Genomic DNA, 20,747 nt, shown 5'->3' on the forward strand with positions numbered 1-20,747 from the left:
ATAACCTTGGCAGAAAAGTTAATCTGCCGCAGACTTACCTGCATTTTTAATAATGCACTCTGTATCAGAACAGCCTCTCAGTAAGCTATTCCCTTTCTAATCCAAAAACACCTGGAAAGTATTGCAAGTCTCCTAAGATGGTTAAGAGACTTCATTCAGGGGGACTTACTTGTTGAAACTCTAAACTGCAGGCATTCTTAAAAACTGCTAAAAATGACAAATTTTGCTGGTATTCCAGTGAAAGTAACTCCCCCACACAACCTAAATATATCAAAGGGTGTAATATCTAGTTGGGGCCTGATGAATGTGATAGAGCAAGAAATTAAAGAAGAGCTTCAGGAACAAAATGTAATTGCTGTATAAAGAATTATGATCCAAAGAGACAATATACTTACATCTACAAGAAATATCATTCTTGCCTTTACCAGTGCAAACCTACCCTCATCAGTAAGAGCAGGATATCTACTTTGCCACACTCGTCCTTTCATACCCAATCCATTGAGATGTTATAAATGCCAAAAGTATGGCCACTCTCAAACGACATGCAGAGGGAATCCAGTTTGTCCCAACTGTGGATCCTCCGATCAAATTCAAAGTGATTGTTTGCCATAAGAAATGATCTGTCCCAACTTCAAAGGCAACCATCCTGCCTACTCTAAGACATGTGAGAGAAGGGAAACGGTGAAAAAAATTGTGAAATATAAAGTCAAAAATGAAGTTAATTATCAGGAAGCACGAAAATTGTAGCTACTATACCCAAGCCTGCCTATGCCAATATTGCTAAAAAGGTTCAAACAATAGCCACTCAAACTGATGTTACCATTCCATCAAATATATCACTCTCTGAATGGGCTTCGGTTGTCCTATCTCAGCAACATTCCAGTCCCCTTAAGCACTCAGACCAAGCAAGTAATATGCTTCTTAAGATACCAGTGAAATCTGCTCCTCCAATGATTTCCACTACTTCAAATAATCACAGTCCTACTTCAAAAAAGATTATTCAAGACACTTTGATGGACACAGAGCACTCATCCAAACAGGAAGATCTGATTCTGGTAATTTTTGCAGAAGATGTGGACACCGGTCGCCCTACCTTTTCAAAAAGAGACAAACAGAAGCCTGAGCGGAATAAGACAGCCACATCAGGTACAGCTTCTTCTAAATTCAAGTAATGCCTTATATTTGGCAGTAGAATTGTAGAGGCTTTCATGGCAACATTGATGACATTCATACTTAATTAACCGCTAATCTCCAGTTGGTTTCTTCCTGCAAGACACCTATTTAACTTCTCGAATTTCTGTTTCCATAAAAAACTGTCAATCTATAGATAAGATCAGAATACATCCGATTCTTCTCATGGTGGTGTAGATATTTTAATTAACTCAAAGATTCCGGCTAGGAAAATCACTTTCCAAACCCAAATCAAAGCCGTTGCTGTGCATATGATTACTTAGAGGTTTTAACACTAATCTCAGTCTATCTCCCACCAAATCATACCTACTCTTATAATGATCTTGAAGAACTTTTAACATGACTACCTTACCCTCTCTGCCTGCTAGGGGATTTCAGTGGCCACCACCCTTTATGGAGATCATCTAAATTACACAGATGTGGCCGACTGATTGAAACCTTTCTGGGGAAAACAAAACCTCACTCTTCTTAATAGTGCTTGCTCACTCATATACAGTTACCTACTGGATAGACTTCTGCAATTGACCTGTCGATTTGCTCCCTGATACTGTTTTCAGTCATGAAATGGTCCGCTCTGGATGATCCCATGGGCAGTGATCATTTTCTAGGTGTTTGTAATCTGATGACTACACAACCACCATTAGACCAACTCTGCAGGAAATAGAAATTCTCTAAAGCTAATTTGGACAAATTTCAGTCAGCAATCACTCTGGACTGGACAAAAAAAATTATGCCACTTCAGCTCATAGATGAAATTGCCGATTATATCACAATCCTACCTTTTATTCACAGTTAAATGCTCAATTCCATTATTGTATCCCCAGAGCCGACGCCACTTCAATTATCAGTGGAATGAGGAATGCACAAAAGCAAAGAAAGAAAAAAATAAAGCACGGAATTTATTTCATCGAACTCCAACTACAGTTAATCTTATTAACTACAAGATGCTAATGGCAAAAGTGCGTCTCATTCAAAGACAAGCCAAGAAAGATTCTTGGACTTGGTTTGCATCAACTATCAACAGAAACTCTAACCCGCAATTAATAGGGATGAATATTAGGCAGCTTTCTGGGAAGTTTCCAACTGTTCCTTCCCCAATTCTTTCCTGCAATGGCCTAGAACTCTCTGCTCCTCTGGATATAACAAATTCCTAGCGGAAAACCACTGCTCAAGTCTTAGCTGCTTCCACCTACACTCTGGAGTTTCAGAAACCTAAGACCACCACAGAACAGAGACCCATCGACTTTCGAACCTCACTGTTACTCCCATATAACCAGCCTCTCCAATACTGTGAACTTTTGCAAGCCATCAGAACAACACGCAACAGTGCCGCTGGGCCAGAAGGGATATATTATGTTATGTTACAGCACCTTGATGAGAAAAACTTACAACTGCTGCTAGTCTTCTTTAACCAAGCCTTCCTGGAAAATGTTTATCCCACTTCTTGGCACTATGCTACAGTCCTGGCATTTTTGAAACCTGGAAAAGATCCCTGCAGTCCTAATAGTTATAGACTATTATCACTGCCAAGTTGCCTCTGTAAAATTTTGAAAAAATGATCCACAGTCAACTCACTTGGATCATTGAAAGCCCTTGAACATGTTGCTATAGAAAACAATCCTTCAATAAATCCACAAAAGTCTTGCTAACCTGAAAGTGACCAATCCACAAGTTCCAGTCAGTATCTATAAATGTAAAATCTGCCATTACAAGACATTCTGATTTATTGGCCCATTCTATTTCTTTGCAGATCTGTTCATTCATTGTACTCGTCAGAGTGAGTTATTTCACCTATAACATACTCCTACTCTCATTTTTCCCTTTCCCAGTGCTTATGTCACACCAAGCAGACTCAACATTGCACTCTTCACCTATGTAAACTGGACTTTCTTCCTTAGATTTTATGTGTTGCTTAACTAACTGTATAATCCCTCCTCCCTTCCTATCATGTCTATCTTTTATGTACATAGTGTACTCCCCAAATCCCAATTCTGCACTGCTTATATCTGTGTGACACCATGTCTCTGATATCCCAACAGTATCTGCCTTTGATGTCTTGATCAGCACTTCAAATTCATCAATTTTATTTACTATGCTTCTAGCATTATTGTACATACAAGTATACATGCACTTGTTCTTACTCTTAGTTACTCTAATGCAGCCCATGTATTTACTTGTTTCATGACGACTCCCAGCAGCTCTTGAACTCCCCAGCAACTTGCTTCCTAGGTTGCTCCTCCCCAATCTTGCAGTTTTCCAACCCACCTAACGCTGCCTCGATAGCATCAGGACCTTCTTGCACCCTTTCTATTTAAGTGTATCCCATCCCTGTAGAAGCAGTCTCTCCTGTTAGCAAGCACAGACCACACTGAAAAAAATTCTACCCCCTTGAGCCTGCACAATCTCTCCAGGGCCAAATTGATTGACAAGGCTCTCATCATATACTCCCTCCTATTGTGTCTGGGCAGAATTGCAGGTACTTTCAAATTTAACCCAACTTGCGACTTTTTTTTTCCACCATTGTCCTGTACTTGGTTAAGTAAATCTGCAGATCTCTTACTCTTAAGGTCATTAGTGTCAACATGTACAACAATATCACCTTTTGTTCCCTTAAAATATGATATTTGCTCTACATCATCAACTTTTCATCATCTCCCTGCCAATAACTAGTTCTTGTAGGACCAGCACATTCTGCCTTAGAGATTGCCACTGTGTTGCCTGATGCACAGGGGTGAGCTCTGATGTTGATTTGGGCAGCTGAGAGCTTGATGGGCCCCTCATTAATTTCTTCATGGGCATTTACCCTCCTCAAACTCTCATAGACGTCCATCAGAACACTCAGTTGGCACCTAATTTCTTCACGGTCTCTGCACCTAGCACACACAAAGACATCCTCCTTGGCTAGATCATGTACTGTTCTAGATAGGTCTGCAAACATTTCACACATTGTTTTAAACTGTGATGCATGGGAGAATCACCCCCTTCAGTTCTCCCCTGCACTCTTGCTATTCTGTGAAAGCTGCCTTGCTGCTCTAGTCTGGGTCATCATTCCCTTAAGTATAATTTAGTTAACATTGAACTTTAATAAGATTAATAAATGTTACTGATTAATTGATAATACTATACTAATCTAACAGATTTCTAATACAGTGCTATGTTTTTCGCTATATAGTTTTACGTTAAATCTTACGCTATTCCGTATCATATAACAATGGCAGCAAGTTGCGAACGTAAAATCAACAGACACTAAGTATTTACTTTCAAATTTGCTATCTCAATTCAAAAATAAACCACAGAGCTTGTCTAGAACTATAAAGCTACTTATGGAAAATAATTTAGTATAACAATTAAGTCGATAAAATAACTAATATAAATGAAAACTTAGCGTGCGCCGGTGCTGCAAAAATATTGGTCAACATGGTAAAAACATTGTACCCAAACTCTCAAGAGTATTACTATCTCTATTTCCCTCTTGAACATGTAAAAAAAAAAAAAAAAAAATCATCCAATAAATCCAGTGCATTCAGCCTCAGGGATGGCTGCTGTGCTGCCTGATGATCAAGTTCAAGCGCTGCCATTGATGTGGGCAGCCGAGAGCTTGATACGGCCCAATGTTTAAGTACTTCGAGCGGATCTACCCTGTTCTTCAAGCTCTTATAAAGGCCCATAACACTGAATTGGTGCCTAACTTCTTCACACACCTTACTTCGAGCATTAGCAAAGACATCCACCTTGACAATATCATGTCCCATTCCTATTAAATTCCGCAAACATCAAACAATCAGTACATTTCAAAAGGCTGTGTAACCCCTCCTCAGTTCTCTCCCCCAAGTCACAGAACTCCCACTACCTTGAGTATTTCATTACATTACATTTCATTACAATTATTACTCTAAACATTACTCTAAACTTATATCCCAATGCAGTAATAACACTATATTTTTCAGTATCGAGTGTTATCTCTTACAGAGTTAACATTGTATGAATTTCGTATCTCCTATCATGTTTAAGTTATATGTATTTACTTGTAACTTTACGTTTGTAAAATCTAAGGGGCTATATGTATTAAGTTAAAACGTGACATTTGTAAAATCTAAATTGTTATAATCGATAATATATTTAACTATCTATTGCCACCTATGTGGTTCTAACTCTGGCGCTTGCTTATTTGCGATAATATATCTACGCTAAATCACTGATTCTAAAAGCCCTGTGAATATTAGTGTCGTATGTTATGTGACTAGTTGAATTATTAAAACATGTAAGTAGTGCTAAAATTTACAGTTTATAATCCTCTTCTGATACTCATTACTGCTACAAGTTACATAGAAACTTCTAGTATCTGCTATATTGATAAGAAAACAATGGCAGCAGAATTCGAAAGCTTTAATCGATTCAATGACTGTGGAAATCTGCTGTGGTTTTTATGCAATTATAAGCAATTATGCAATTTTATGCAATTTTATGCACCAAATTAATCAGAAAGTCACAAAAAAAACATTTACACTACTAAATTTAAATCAAAAGTTATAAAAAAAATAATAATTTCAAATCAATAAAGAAGAAAATCTGCTTATCGACTTTGAACACATTTGGCTCCCACTAGCCTCATCAGTAGACTTTTTTTTGGCATTTAGCCAAAATATATCTTTTAATTTTAACTTATCCAAATCATTTGAACAAGAGGAAGGTGTATCACAGGGTTCTATCCTCAGTGCAACATTATTTGTAATTAGAATTACAAATATGATACCGGATGTACAATGTATAGTAGAATCATACATGTTTGCTGATTATCTCTTGTGAGTCCCAAACTGGGAATACCATTGAAAAGCAACTTCAAATTTCAGTAGTTAAATGGAATCATGGGCATTACGGAATGGTTATTCCCTAGCAGAAAATAAATCCACTGCTGTTCTTTTTTTAGTAAGAAACGCAAACTTCATCCAGATCCAGAAATTTATTTAAAATACAACCTAATTCCTGTTACCAACAATTTCCGTCTATTGGGGTTTTTATGCAATTATACTTAGACAATAAACTCAATTTTGCTATTTATATAGCTTATCTTCATGTGTCTTGCCTTAAAAAACTGAACGTCTTAAGAGCTGTCTCTGGTATGCCCTGGGGGTGCTCATAGAAGCTCTCTTTCCTGCATCTTTATAGAGCTTTAATAAGATCACACTTGGATTATAGAACCCATTGTATGACTCTGCTTGGAAAGGTGCTCTCTTACATCTGAACACCATCCTGCAGAGTGCCCATAGGATAGCTGTTCGAACCTTTGGAACATCTCCAGTCCACAGCCTGTATATTGAGGCAAATGAACCCCCTCTATATGTAAGGAGAAAATCCTTATTGTGTAACTATGCAGCAAAGATAAAAGAGTATCCCAGCTGGCAGTATATTCTTGCCCCCTCATATACCACATTAAACCTAATGAAACCTGCCCTGCAAGGCTTCGATTGCAAGAGATTATATCAGTTGGGACATTAACTTTAAGAATATTTTCCCAGATTGTACTACTACTGAATTTCCCTGGATTCAATTCTCACATTTGTGACAATTTCTTTATAACATGGGGAAAATTTTCCATTGCAAACAACAGCTTGCAGAATCTACATAAAGCACCTTCCTTGGAAAACATCATAATGATGCATATCTATAATGATGGCTCCAAAACAGATTCAGCAGCTGTAGATGATGAGAAGATGGAAGAAATTGCTGCAGCAATTTCTTCCATCTTTTCAGTAGCTGTGCCTCTTTTCCTACTGAATGCAGTATGTTATAGGAACCATTGTGTAAATCTTTACATTGTGTATATTTACACTTATGCAGTATGTATGCCACAGAATTGTTCCCAATAAAACTAGTTCTATATAACATAAACAACCACCATATCAAGCAATCCCTGATATATAACAACTCTCTAAATCAATCACTGCCATCCAATTGAAATTTTTTGCCTCTCATCAGATTCTTAAAGAGATCCAATCCAAATTTTATCACCATCAAACATCCAACCAGGTTACCTTGTGCTGGATACACTGGTCATGTTGGCATCCCAAGTAATGAATGTGCAGATGACGCTGCTCAACATTCCGACACTCGATCTTCCTCTCAACTGAAAGTGCCCTACACTGAATATAAATCCATTATTAAAAAAAATCATGTAAGAAAGAATGGTCCCAACTCTGGCAAACTCAAACCAATAACAAACTGCTGCAGATACAAGAGCCTCCTTTGGTTCTTGTATCATACAAGATGCCCACAGCTTTGGGTATTTAGTTTCAGGAGAAGCAGATGAGAAGTGATTCTGACAAGACTCCACATCAATCATTTCCATCCAACTCATCTGTTTTTTCTTTATGGGAGAGAATCCTCCACAGTTTCTTTTGCTATTTGCAGCTTACAATAAAACATATTCTTATTGAATGTCCCCAACATTCACCTATCCTGAAATCCAGATTTAGCTCACTGACCAATTTACAGGAACCCTTAACATATTCTAGGAATTGATGCAAATTTTGAAGAACTATTTAACTATTTGAAAGGTATACATTTGTATAATAGTCTCTTATTATAATAACATGCGAAATTAGTGAAGAAAATCATGGACAGGCACAATATGGCCCAAGAGACCCTTGTGCCAAAAAATCCCAAGAACAGCAACAACAGCTGCCACCCAATGGATCTTTTTCCTGCAGATTCTTTATGCATGAAGAATCACTGCTGATATTAAGATAAAGAGTGTTGATTTCTCTTGTTGCCTCTCTGACTTGCTGCTTTAGTAAACACACATTCAAGAAATCCACACGTCTTGCTGGTTGTGAATGACCAACTCGTGAATTCCAGTCCAACATGCGGAAAGTTAAAATCTCCCATTGTGTGACATCCTGATTTGCTGATCCACTCTGTTTCTCTGTACAGTGGTTCATTGTACTCATCAGAGTTCTTAGACTTATAACAGAGTCCTACTCTCATATTTGCTTTCCCAGTGCTTGTGTCACACAGAACTCTCTGAATATTGCACTAGCTGTCCATGTCGATTGGATTCCTTGCCTTAGATTTTTAAGTAGCTAAAGGGATTATGCAGATTAAAAGAATCTTTGCTTATATTAACACTAGAAAGAAAAGGAGGAATCGCACTGATCCACTGGCTATGAATGGCATAACTGTTGATAATCCTGTTAGGTTGCTTTCATATTGATTAAATCCTTTGCATTAACATTCAATGTGAAAATATGTTACTGATAGACATACCAGAATTATATCTAATGCTGACTTGATGCTAAATGATTTTATAACTGAAATTTAGCTTTAAGGAAAATTTAAATTGTCTTTAAAATTATCTTTTTAAATTGTCTTTAAATTGTATCTAGAAATGAATAAGCCACCTGTGATTAGTAAAATTTAACAACTTATATTAAAAGAAAGTGAGGCCTTCGTAGCCGAGTGATCAGAAACAGGAGTGCAGTAGCACACACTCCTTGCCTAGACCAGGGTTCAAGCCCCTGACTGCTAAATACAGTTTGTCTGCCAACCCTTTCAAAATCTTTCAAAACAGTCCGAACACGTGCAGCCACCAGCCAACATCCATTTACTGTCCAACTTCAAACTCACAGAACCAACTTTTCATCTTCCTCGTTTATTCATTCAACTGCCATTTTCTGGAACAACCTTCCTTCGTACGTATTTCATGAAAATCACAGTCTACAGAAGTTCAAGTCCAATGTCAACAAATATCTTCTTTCATCTTCTCTACCTCCAACCCAAGCACGGTATTAAGTACTATCGGTTCTATTACCTCTCGTGTTTGGGTTTACATTAGGAAAAAAAAGAAAACCTGCACTGGACCAGCATGGCAGATTATGGTCCATTTCCCTCAACTTGAATTGTTGAGGAGGCTTCCATCCTGTAGTGGGTTGATAATGGCTGCAATTCACCTTTACCTTTTGATTACAAGAATCACCAAAGGGGGGGGGGGGTAAACGAACCTTGACCATAATTATGAGAGAGTTCTTGGATATATATCATGTTACATGGTTTTCATTTTTGAAACTAGTATTGCGAACTTTGGGAAGGTTTCTATACTGATGAATAAATACCTCCATTCTATAATTAATTTGTTTGCTCGTCTGATTAATTATATTTAAGCTTTGAAAGTAAAATGTCTTTTTTTCCCCTCATCATAACTTAAAATTTAGACTTTTCTTAGATGCATGTTTCTTGTTTCTAAATGTTTTTATTTCTTCATAATTCAATTGGCATCATGATGGTTCATTTTCTCTATAAAACAGAATAACACACTAATCTAAAAAAATTAGCTTAAAAGTAATAATTTTATTAAAAAAATTAATATTACAGAAAGAAGAGAGAGAACTTATGTTTGCTCAGTCTTATATGATGAGAGTTAAAGAAGCCCTTGAAAATAATTCTACCACATATCAAATGTTCTTGAAAGCATTATGTGAATTTGAAAGCAGTAATAAAAGTGCTGTAGAGGTAATGTATTTAATAATTCAAATTAAAGCCTGATAGGAATTACATCTTTAAATAATAAAAATCAAATATTTTAATAAATATCTTATTTTCTTTTTCTTTTGGTCAGTGTTTCAAAAGCATGCACCATAGGGCCAATATCAAAAATATATTTTAAAATGAAAAGTGATTTCATGTGAAATAAATGTATATAGATTTTTTACCAATTGTCAATAATGAATTGGTCATAATAGGTGCATTATGGTCAAAGTAGCTTGTGTGCCATCAAACCCCCACAACAATTCATTATACGCTGCAAAATATACTAAACTGAAGTATTAATTGGTTAATAACACTTTGCTATTTAGCAGTGCCTCCTAAAATTTTTCGCACTGAAGTAAAACTGATTTTTAACAAAAATGTGAGATGGAAATGACAAATGACGTCACTTCCAAAATTATACTAATGATGCTAAACTCAGTCACTAACGTTGATTTGGTAGAATAAGCAGTGGGTGTGAGTATAAAATGTTACTTCATTACTTTGGTTCTAGCTGTTCGATTTTAAAAATTTAAACGGTTTTGATTTGGTCAATAAAATAAAACATCTTTCATACATACAGGGTATACATACTTTTTATTATTATTATTATTTAACCTCTTCTCAAGAGAGAATGCTAACTTGGAAGCTCAGTTAAAGCAATGGCTTTCTGCCCATTTTCTTGTTTGTTGTGAAATTGCCACATTTTTGCAGTAACGTCAATTTTTAATTTGAATTAAATAGGTTGCTTTCTGGTTGTGACTGTGTCTGATTTGTATTTTGATGTGAGGTGGCACTACTAAATTTTTCAGACTGAAGTAAAGCCGATTGGTAATGAAAGTGAGAGTTGGAAATGATGCAAATAACATCACTTCCTAAATAACGCTAACCTAGTCACTAACCTCGATTTGGTAGAGTAAATAGTGGGCATGAGCATACATTACATTGTTAATAACTTCGATTCTAGCTGTTCGATTTTAAAAATTTAAATGGCTCTAAGATTTTTTTCACATAAAATAAAACATCTTTCATGTGTACAGGATACACATGCAATTTTTTTGGTTGCTTGGTTTTGTATGACAAAACCTAAAGCTAAATAAATGAGTTTTTCTCCCAGTAACGTTGGAAAAATTTCAGAAAATTTTAATGGTATCTGTAGTTTTCCAGATCTAATGTGAAAGGCTAAATATTGTCAAAAAGTAATGTCATTAATGAAGTTTTTTACACAATTTGACTGTAACTTAATAGGAAGTAGATTTTTGGGTCCAGAAAAAAAATTATTTTCTCTGTACACTTTGAGATGAACCTGTATGGAGTGTATTTTAAATTAGTATGGGAATTTAGCATAGCCAGCTTTCTTTTTGTAGATCTTAATTTACTGTTTTGTTTAGCAAAACAGTAAATTAACAGAAAAATGGGGGCTTAGCAGATTTAAAAAAAACACAATTCAAAATTTGTTGAAATATTAAAATTTCTAGATTTTAAATTGTTTGTCAATTTAAAATGCTTCAGAGTGTTTTCCGGAGTGAATATGGTTTTTGAAATATGATTTTCTATTGCAATTAATTTAAAAGCTAAATTTTTTAGGGTAGAAGTTACAACATAACTATTTGTGTTATATTTTTTCAATTGTCAATAAATGTCCTTTTTTTTTTTTAACCTACTTTACTTTGGAGTACACAACTAATTAATATATCTACTAATTTTAATTAACAACCCAGCATTTAGAAAAGAAAATGATTAGCCTAAGACTACCTTTTCATAAACAGGTGATATATACAAAGGCAGATTAGTCACCAGAATGTGCCTGGGGCCTCACAAATAATATAGTGGCCTTGAAATGAAACATGATAATAATAATCAAATGAAAGATGATAATAATAATAATCAAATGAAAGATAATAATAATAATCAAATAGACATGCAAATAGTGTATAAGCCATTAACATATTTTTAAAATCATCACGTGATAATTTTTCACTTTTGGCAGTCATTTAAATTTCCTGTGAGTACCTGGTTTCAATCACAGTTCACACTTAAGCCACTACCACTACTAAGAACAGCCATATTGTTTCAATATTTATTCAGGAAGCAGACGAGTCATGGTCAACTCTTACTGTATCTAGCAGTACTTTTGATATTGTGTTACCCATATTGTGTTATAGTAATTGTACTATACACAATTTTTGTACTATAAAATAAAATCAATACGCTATTCATTTGATTTATTTCTTAACGTTTTTATTTCATTCATTTATGTTGTTATCTCCATAGAATATGAACTGATCATTTGATTCAGTTGACAGAAATGAAGATGACAGAGAGAAAAGGAAAAATTGGCAGAGAAGCAAAAAATTCAATAATTGCATTTTTAAAACTATCCAGCTCTGAAAATTATATGTACATCTGAAGAAACAGAAGTAAAAATTAAAGAACATTAAGGCACAACAAACAGTAAAGTAGAATTGATGAAAAGTATAGAAAGAATAAATTCAGAATATGAGATTAATGGAAAGTATAGAAAGAATAAATTCAGAATATGAGATTAATGGAAAGTATAGAAAAATTAAATTCAGAATATGTGATTGATGGAAAGTATAGAAAGAATAAGTTCAGAATATGTGATTGATGGAAAGTATAGAAAAAATAAGTTCAGAATATTTGATTCATGGAAAGAATAAATTCAGAATACAAAGGGTACTAGGAAAGTTTTGCAATATGACGCAACAATGAATCACAGGAAGCTGCTTGTTGCTGCATGTTGAGACATGTTCATACGTGCATAGTAGCCGCCACGCCAAGTCGATGGGCTCAGTTATTCATTAGTAGTCAGAGTGTAAAGTGCTTGCGATGGCATCGTGGTCACGAAATGAGATAAGGACAGTTTTGCGGTATAATTTTGTGCGTGGTTTAACCATAGACCAGTGCTTAGAAGAAATGACTCTTGCACTAGATGGTGATTGTCCACATCGTACAACGATATTCAGGTGGTATAGAGAATTCCAAAGGGGAAATTTCACTCTGGAGGATTCTGAGAGGCTGGGAAGGCCACGAACGTCAGTTACGGAGGAAAACGTTACTGCTGTGAGGAAAATGCTTGACGAAAACAGGCGAGTGACCTACCAACAGATAGAGGATACTTTGGGCCTAAATGCACCAGCAATTCGTTCGATTCTGCAAGATCATTTGCACGTGAAGAAACTTTGTTCTCTCTGGGTGCCGCATCAACTGACTGAAGAGCAGATGACACGACGTGTGACTTGGTGCCGGGAGATGTTAAAAAAGTTTGATAAGGGACAATCTCGGTATGTGAACAACATCGTGACAGGTGACGAGACTTGGCTGTACTATTATGATCTGCCGACCAAGGCTCAAAACAAAGTTTGGGTCTTTGATGATGACGACACACCCGTAATTGTCAGAAAATCCCGATCTGTAAAGAAGAAAATGATAGCTGTATTTTTCAAATCGAGTGGAATTGTCGAACGTGTCGTTTTGGACACGCAGAAGACAGTCACAGCTAAGTGGTATACTGAACAATGCCTGCCTAAAGTCATTGGATCTATGAAGAACCTGCGGCCAAAGTCAAGAATGGACACCTGGTACCTCCATCACGATAATGCTAGAGCTCACCGCGCCAAAGCCTGCACCGAATATTTGACCACGACAGGACTGAAACTTCTCGAGCACCCTCTCTACAGGCCAGACCTTGCTCCCTGCGACTTTGCACTGTTCCCGCATGTGAAAATGAAGCTAAAAGGGAGGCGGTTTTCCAGTGATGAGGACCTTCTACGGGCTTGGGACAACGAGTGTGCTTTACTCCCTAGTGAAACTTGGCAGAACTGGTTTAAAGATTGGTTTCGGAGGATGGAGAGGTGTATTGAATGTAGAGGAAATTACTTTGAAAAAATTAAATAAACAAAGCTGTATTGCAAAACTTTCCTAGTACCCTTTGTATATAATTCATGGAAAGTATAGAAAGAATAAATTCAGAATAAGTAATTGATTATGTTCAGAATGAAGCAAATAAAAGTTTAATAATATATCCAAATTATATCTCATTCTCGGCGATAAGTAATAAGTCTATTAATTATTATTTAACAAATCCCCGTCCAAATGTAGGAGACATCACTAAATTGAAAATTGAATTTACAGAAAGGAATAGCATTTCCTGCAGGATTACAAGATTCACATTTTTTTCTGCCAGAAAGAAAATTGCAACAAAGAAAAACACAAATGACTCATATTTTCTGAAATGAGCAAGTGTTGTGTCTCTTCTTCCCTTTGAAAATTATTTTCTACATCGCCAACAAAACTTTCTATTGTATGTAATGATTTCAAAAATATAAACAGTATATTAAAGGAACATGACTGTTCTTGAAGGTCATATTACCTTGATGTGTATTTTCCAAAAGAGAATTTTAATCGTTGGTCAGATTGATAGAATGCTGACTAAGCAAATCGAAGTTGAGATTTTTTTTTTTTTTCCTGGTTTAACCAGGGGGGCTGATTAACCAGGACAGTTCAGGACTGGAAAAAAAAAAAAAAAAAAAAAAAGAGACCCAAATCTTTAGTTTGTTTTAATGCATCGTGTCGATTGTTGAGTTCCGTTGCACTGCAAAAACACAAATTTTGTTTCGTTATTTATGTCAGGGATGTCAATTTTTTTCATAGTAAACATATATATTTTTTTTTGTTTAGAAAGCACAAAAATGATGGGTAAATGCAAAAGAGTTCCGCTTTCAGTTAAACAAAAAACTGAAAATTATTCAAAAGTTTGAAAAATGAAAGTGCATCTGTTAAATCTATAAAGAACCATTATAATGTTGGTGACCAAACCATACGCAACATCATAAAATATAAAGGAAGGCTATTAGATTTAAAATCAGCATCGAAAAAAATAAAAATACGCATTGCATTGAACACGCAGGTAATGCGTGGTAAGTTTTTAATTTTTTATCTATCGCCGTATTTTTCACATAGGTTGCTGAACATTTTTCGATGTTCAGAAACCTACGGACTTCAGATTTTATTAACACAAATGCAGTAAGATGATCGAGTTTACTACACATTTATAATAGATTGCGCTATCAGAAAAGCCGACCGGGTAGCCAGGTGGGTAAAGTGCCTGCCTCGCAACCCAAAGGTCACGGGTTTGAATCCCGCTTCGGGCTTGGATCAGAGTAGAAAAGGCAAAAACTTTGGAAGGTGCAATAGGGTCAACAGAAGCCGATGTGCCAACAACAACAAAAAAAAAAAAAAAAAGCTAGCAGAAAAGTCCAATAAACCGGAAAGGGCAAATTGTTTTTATAGTTTTATGGCAGTGAACACCAGAAATATATTTTAGAAAAAAATCACACAGACGTTCAAAATTGAACGCCTTTGTGTGATTGTAAAATGTGAGCTCGCATGGGGTGATAATACTAAGTTTTCACCACCTGTGAACTTCTTTTCAGAAAATTTAATTTTGACTGTTATCATGGTGCCGACTTAGAGAATAAGTGACAACAGTACAAGTAAATCTACCAAGAAAATTAAAGGGATCGATTTGGATCAGGAAATTAAAATAATAAGGATGTATGAAAATGGCCAAATATTAACAAGTATTGCTGAATTCAGATTTGTCAGTAATAATATAGTAGCAATATGTTATTAGTCATTCCTGAGTTATGTAAAACTCAGTTACATAAGAAATCCTGTAACGTATCTCTTACCAAAAATACAGAAGTCGGGGACTTCTGTATTTTTGTATTAACTGGGAAATCGATTATCTGGGATTTTTTTTTTATCATCTATCCTGGAAAATCGAGAGTCTACTGTATATATGTATATATATAATTATATTAGTGATAAAAAAGAAAAGAAAGTTAAAACGACAGTAACTAATATTTATGTGTCAATGCATTTGCAAGCAATCATGCAGTACACCCATAATGTCTATAAAATATCATGAAATATTATGGATAAAATATTAGGGATCAATCAAATAATAACGCTTTCAGGGACTTAAAAAAACGCAGAAAAAAATAATAATAATTATTATTATCGCTTTTTACCGACAATCTAGATGACTTCAACTGGGGCCAACCACCCACACTGAAGGCAAAAAATGACAAGAAGTTCTCTGTTTCTGTAATGATCAATATATGCTAAGTAATTTAAATCTAAACCAAATATATTGATTCTGAATGTAACAATGTCTAAAAAATCTATGAAGTCTCCTAGAAATATTTTCTATTTCGATTATATTTATGAAGTAAACACAAATATCTTTTGAATTATTCGTCATATATTTTTGATTAAATTTATTATTTAGACCGTATGGATATAGTATTTTATATTGTAATATTAGCATTAGTAGAGGCATATGATGCAATAAAGCAAGCTTAGGTAGCATCAGCCAAAAAAAAAAAACCCTTCCACTTCACCCCTCCGTTTGTTCAAAATACCTGTCCAGCTGAGCCTTAAATTTATTTAGGCTATCAACTTCCACAACAAGGGATGGAAGTCTGTTCCACCAACCAACTACCCGCTGGCTAAAGGCAAATTTTCGCACATCTATACTACATCTGTCTTTCCTCAATTTGAATTTATGCCCTCTCATGTGATTATTCTGAGCAAGAGGCAGTATCCCATCAGCATTGAGCATGCTCAAACCATTCAAAGCTTTGTACACCTCCATCAGACCACCTTGCCGATGCCTAGTCTCCAGACACTGTAATTTGTAAAACTTAAGCCTTTCTTCGTAAGAGCAACCCTTCGTTCCGTTCACTAACCTTGTTGCCCTTCTCTGTACTCGTTCCAGCAGCTCTACATCCTTCTTGAAATGAGGCCTCCAGACCTATATACAGTACCCAAGGTGTTGCCTGACCATTCCCTTATACAAGGGAATAATCATCTCCTTATCCCTGCTAGAAAAATTCCTGTTTATCATTGATAAGACACCATGAGCTACTCTTGCTGCACTGCTCAGAGAACTGCTTATCTGCCTGCACAATTACTCCCAGGTCCTTTTCATTCTCTACCACTGTCAGTGTAGTACCACAGAGTTGCTCTGGGGTTGCTGTTTCCCATATGTAGTACTTTACATTTGTCAATGTTAAACTTAATTTGCCACCTCTCAGCCCATCTGCTCAACCTTTCCAGATCCTGTTGCAGCAGCATAGTATCAGTAGTGTCCTTAACAACTCTGCCAACCTTTGTATCGTCTACAAACTTGGACATTAAGCTTGATATACCATCATCAGTATTATTTATAAATACAGAAAACAACAATGGACCCAACACTGAACCCTGAGGGACTCCAGTAATAACATTAGTCCACGGTGAGCAGTGTCCATTAATTACCACTCTGTCTTCTGCCACTCAACCATCCCTTTATCCATAGCAAAAATTTGCCACCAATGCCACACTGCTCCAATTTGTGCAGCAGTCTTCCCTGTGCAACAGTATCAGAAACCTTTCTAAGATCCAAATGTATAATATCAAAGTTATTCCCTGCATCCAATTCTTTTGTGACTATATCATAGTATCCAATCAAATTGGTCAGGCAAGACCTTCCCTTAACAAAACCATGCTGTGTCTGAGCTATAACTGAATTCTTGTCAAGATGATCCTGGAGTGCTTCTTTAACCAGTGCCTCTATTAATTTTCCAGGAACAGAAGTTAAACTCACAGGTCTATAATTACTTGTGTCAGCCTTTGATCCTCCCTTGTGAATTGGGGTCACATTTGCACATCTCCAGTCTGTGGGTACCTCCCCTCAGTCCAAGGAAGCTCTCATAATTATGGCTAACGGATTGCTTACTTCCTTTGCTGCCTCCTTTAATATAACTGGATAGATCCCATTCACCCCAGCTGCCTTTCTTGTATTTATCTTCAACAATTTCTCCTCCATTTTACTCTGAATTATTACAAGATCATCTAGCTCACTGCCAGTGTTTACTTCATCTATGGCATTTCCCTTCCTGAATAAATCCTCATGTGTGAATGTAGATGCAAAATATTGATTTGGTTTGTTAGCTACTTGAGCAGGATCATCAACAGTTCAACCATCGATATCAAGTGGACCAATCTGACTCATCCCCTTCCTTCTAGAGTTTACATACGTAAAGAACTGCTTGCTGTTTTTCTTTGCATCCCTTGCCAAAGATTTCTCGTAATCTGCCTTCGTCTGCTTTACCTCCTTTGTAACTTGATCATCTTATATCTACCATAGGCTTCTGTGTCACATGTTAATTTATATGTATCCCATGCATTTTTCTTCTCTGCCATGTCTCCTTAGTTCATCTGACATCCATTTAGGCCTGAACCTTGAACAATATTTCTTAGTTGGTATTTAAAGCCTAGTAGCTTCCAAGATAAGTTCTTTGAATGCTTCCCATTTTGAGTTTGCTGTTGGTAACATCATCAGTTTGTCCCACTGTACAGAATTTAAATACTGTCTCAGTCCATCGTAGTCACCTTTACGAAAGCAATAATCCTTCCCTTTACCCCTGATGGTAGTTAACTCCTTGAGTAAATCCCACTTCAGCACACTGTGATCACTGCCACCTAGCAGTTCCTGTATCTGCAGATTCTTAATGCATGAAGAATCACTACTAATAATCAAATGAAGAGTATTCCTCCCTCTAGTTGCCTCCTGAACATTCTGATTTAGTAAACAATCATCCAAGAAATCCACAAAAGCTTGCTAGTGTGTGAGTGACCAACCTACAAATTCCAGTCAATATCTGGGAAATTAAAATCCCCCATTATAAGACTCTCTGATTTACTGGCCCACTCTATTTCCCTGTACAGCTTCTTATTATACTCATCAGAGTCATTAGGCCTATAGCACACTCCTACTCTCAATTTTGATCTCGCAATGCTTATGTCACACCAAAATGACTCGACACTGCACTGTCCAGCGATGTCGACTGGCTTCACTTCCTTGGATTTTGTGTTTCTTAACTAATAGCATAACCCCTCCTCCCTTCCTATCCTGTATATCCTTTCTGTAGATGTTGTACTCCCCAAATTCCAGTTCTGCATTACTTATATCTGTGTGACACCACGTCTCTGATATCCCAACAATAGACGCCTTTGATGCTTTGAGCAATACATGAAATTCATCAATTTTATTTACCATACTCCTTGCATTGTTGTACACGCAGGTATACATGCACATGCTAATTTCTTCTTGCAATAATCTTTCATTTCTGTTATTAATTATGTTAAGTATTGAAATGAAAATATTACCAAAAGTATGTTTTTGGAAATGTCTGAATTCAATATCATGTTCCAGATTACCTGTTTTCTTACTGGATTTGTTATTATAAGTTTTAATATCAGAACGATGAAGGTTCATTCTAATATTTAGTTTATTGCTGGTTTGACCAATATATTTAACATTGCAAGTACGACAAGTGATCATATATATAACGTTATTCATTTTACAGAATATTTGTGAATTCATATTAATTGTAGCATGATTTGGATGCATATAGGGGCAAGTAAGACATAATTTGTTATTACAAGGTTGAAATTTAAGAGATGGTAATCGGATATTAGTGCCAGAAGCATTATATGCTAAACTGCTCTGTAAAGTGTGTGATATTTGTGTATGTGTCAATGTATTAACATGGTTAGGATTACTATCCAGGGCAACAGTAGTATCCTTGGTCACTTTTATCCTACTCCTCCGATGTAGTATATTATTATTACTATATTTAAGTGACATAATAAGAGCAAAGTTAATATAAAATAAAAGCAAAGATAAAATAAAATATAAAATAAAATCAAGATGCACAATCATAAATCCATGAAGATAAAATTAAGAAAGATCAATGAAGTTAAGAAAATAGAAAAAGCAATCTTAGGTAGTGTATACTTAACCTAAGCAAGGCTTTTGTATATATTTATAATTATATTAGTGATAAAAAAGAAAAGAAATAAAACGACAGTAACTGTAACTAATATTTATGGGTAAATGCAGTTGCAAGCAATGAACTAAATATTAGAATGAACCTTCATCGTTCCGATATTAAAACTTATAATAACAAATCCAGTAAGTGAACAGGTAATCTGGAACATGATATTGAATTCACACATTTCCAAAAACATACTTTTGGTAATATTTCCATTTCAATACTTAACGTAATTAATAACACAAATGAAAGTTTATTGCAAGAAGAAATTAGCATGTTACAATATAAAACACTATATCCATACAGTCTAAATAATAAATTTAATCAAAAATATATGACGAATAATTTAAAAGATATTTGTGTTTACTTCATAAATATAATCGCAATAGAAAATATAGTACATCCAACACATATATAAAAGCAACCAAGAACATCTAGGAGACTTCATAGATTTATTAGACATTGTTAAATTCAGAATTAATATATTTGGTTTAGATTTAAATTACTTAGCATATATTAGTCATTACAGAAACAGAGAACCTCTTGTCATTTTTTGCCTTCAGTCTTGGTAGTTGGCCCCAGTTGAAGTCATCTAGATTGTCGGTAAAAAGCAATAATAATTTTTTTTTTTTTTTTTTTTTTTCGTTTTCTTAAATTCCTGAAAGTATTATTATTTGATTGATCCTTAATATTTTATCTTTAATATCATTAATATTTTATAGACATTATGGGTGTATTGCATGATTGCTTGCAACTGCATTGACCCATAAATATTAGTTACAGTTACTGTCGTTTTAACTTTCTTTTCTTTTTTATCACTAATATAATTATAAATATATACAAAAGCTTTGCTTAGGTTAAGTACACACTACCTAAGATTGCTTTTTCTATTATATTTCTTTTCTATTTTCTTAACTTCATTGATCTCTCTTAATTTTACCTTCATGGATTTATGATTGCGCATCTTGATTTTATTTTATATTATCTTTGCTTTTATTTTATATTAACTTTGCTCTTATTATGTCACTTAAATATAGTAATAATAATATACTAAATCGGCAGAGTAGGATAAAAGTGACCGAGGATACTATTGTTGCCCTGGATAGTAATCCTAACCATGTTAATACA

General features: G+C 35.3%; 1 protein-coding gene across 1 annotated transcript in view; it reads left to right on the plus strand.

The window, feature by feature from the left end:
• Positions 1 to 20,747, plus strand: part of mute (gon-4 like protein muscle wasted) — a 1,102,179-nt gene that overhangs the window by 668,747 nt on the left and 412,685 nt on the right. The window contains exon 19 of the mRNA XM_090389940.1: positions 9,559 to 9,696. Within this exon, the coding sequence (XP_090246066.1) occupies positions 9,559 to 9,696 (138 nt within the window). The remainder of the gene's footprint in view (positions 1 to 9,558; positions 9,697 to 20,747) is intronic.

Source organism: Mastigoproctus giganteus, chromosome 2 (assembly GCF_048544385.1).
Source record: "Mastigoproctus giganteus isolate SK-2022 chromosome 2, ASM4854438v1, whole genome shotgun sequence".
Classification (NCBI taxonomy): Eukaryota; Metazoa; Arthropoda; class Arachnida; order Uropygi; family Thelyphonidae; genus Mastigoproctus; species Mastigoproctus giganteus.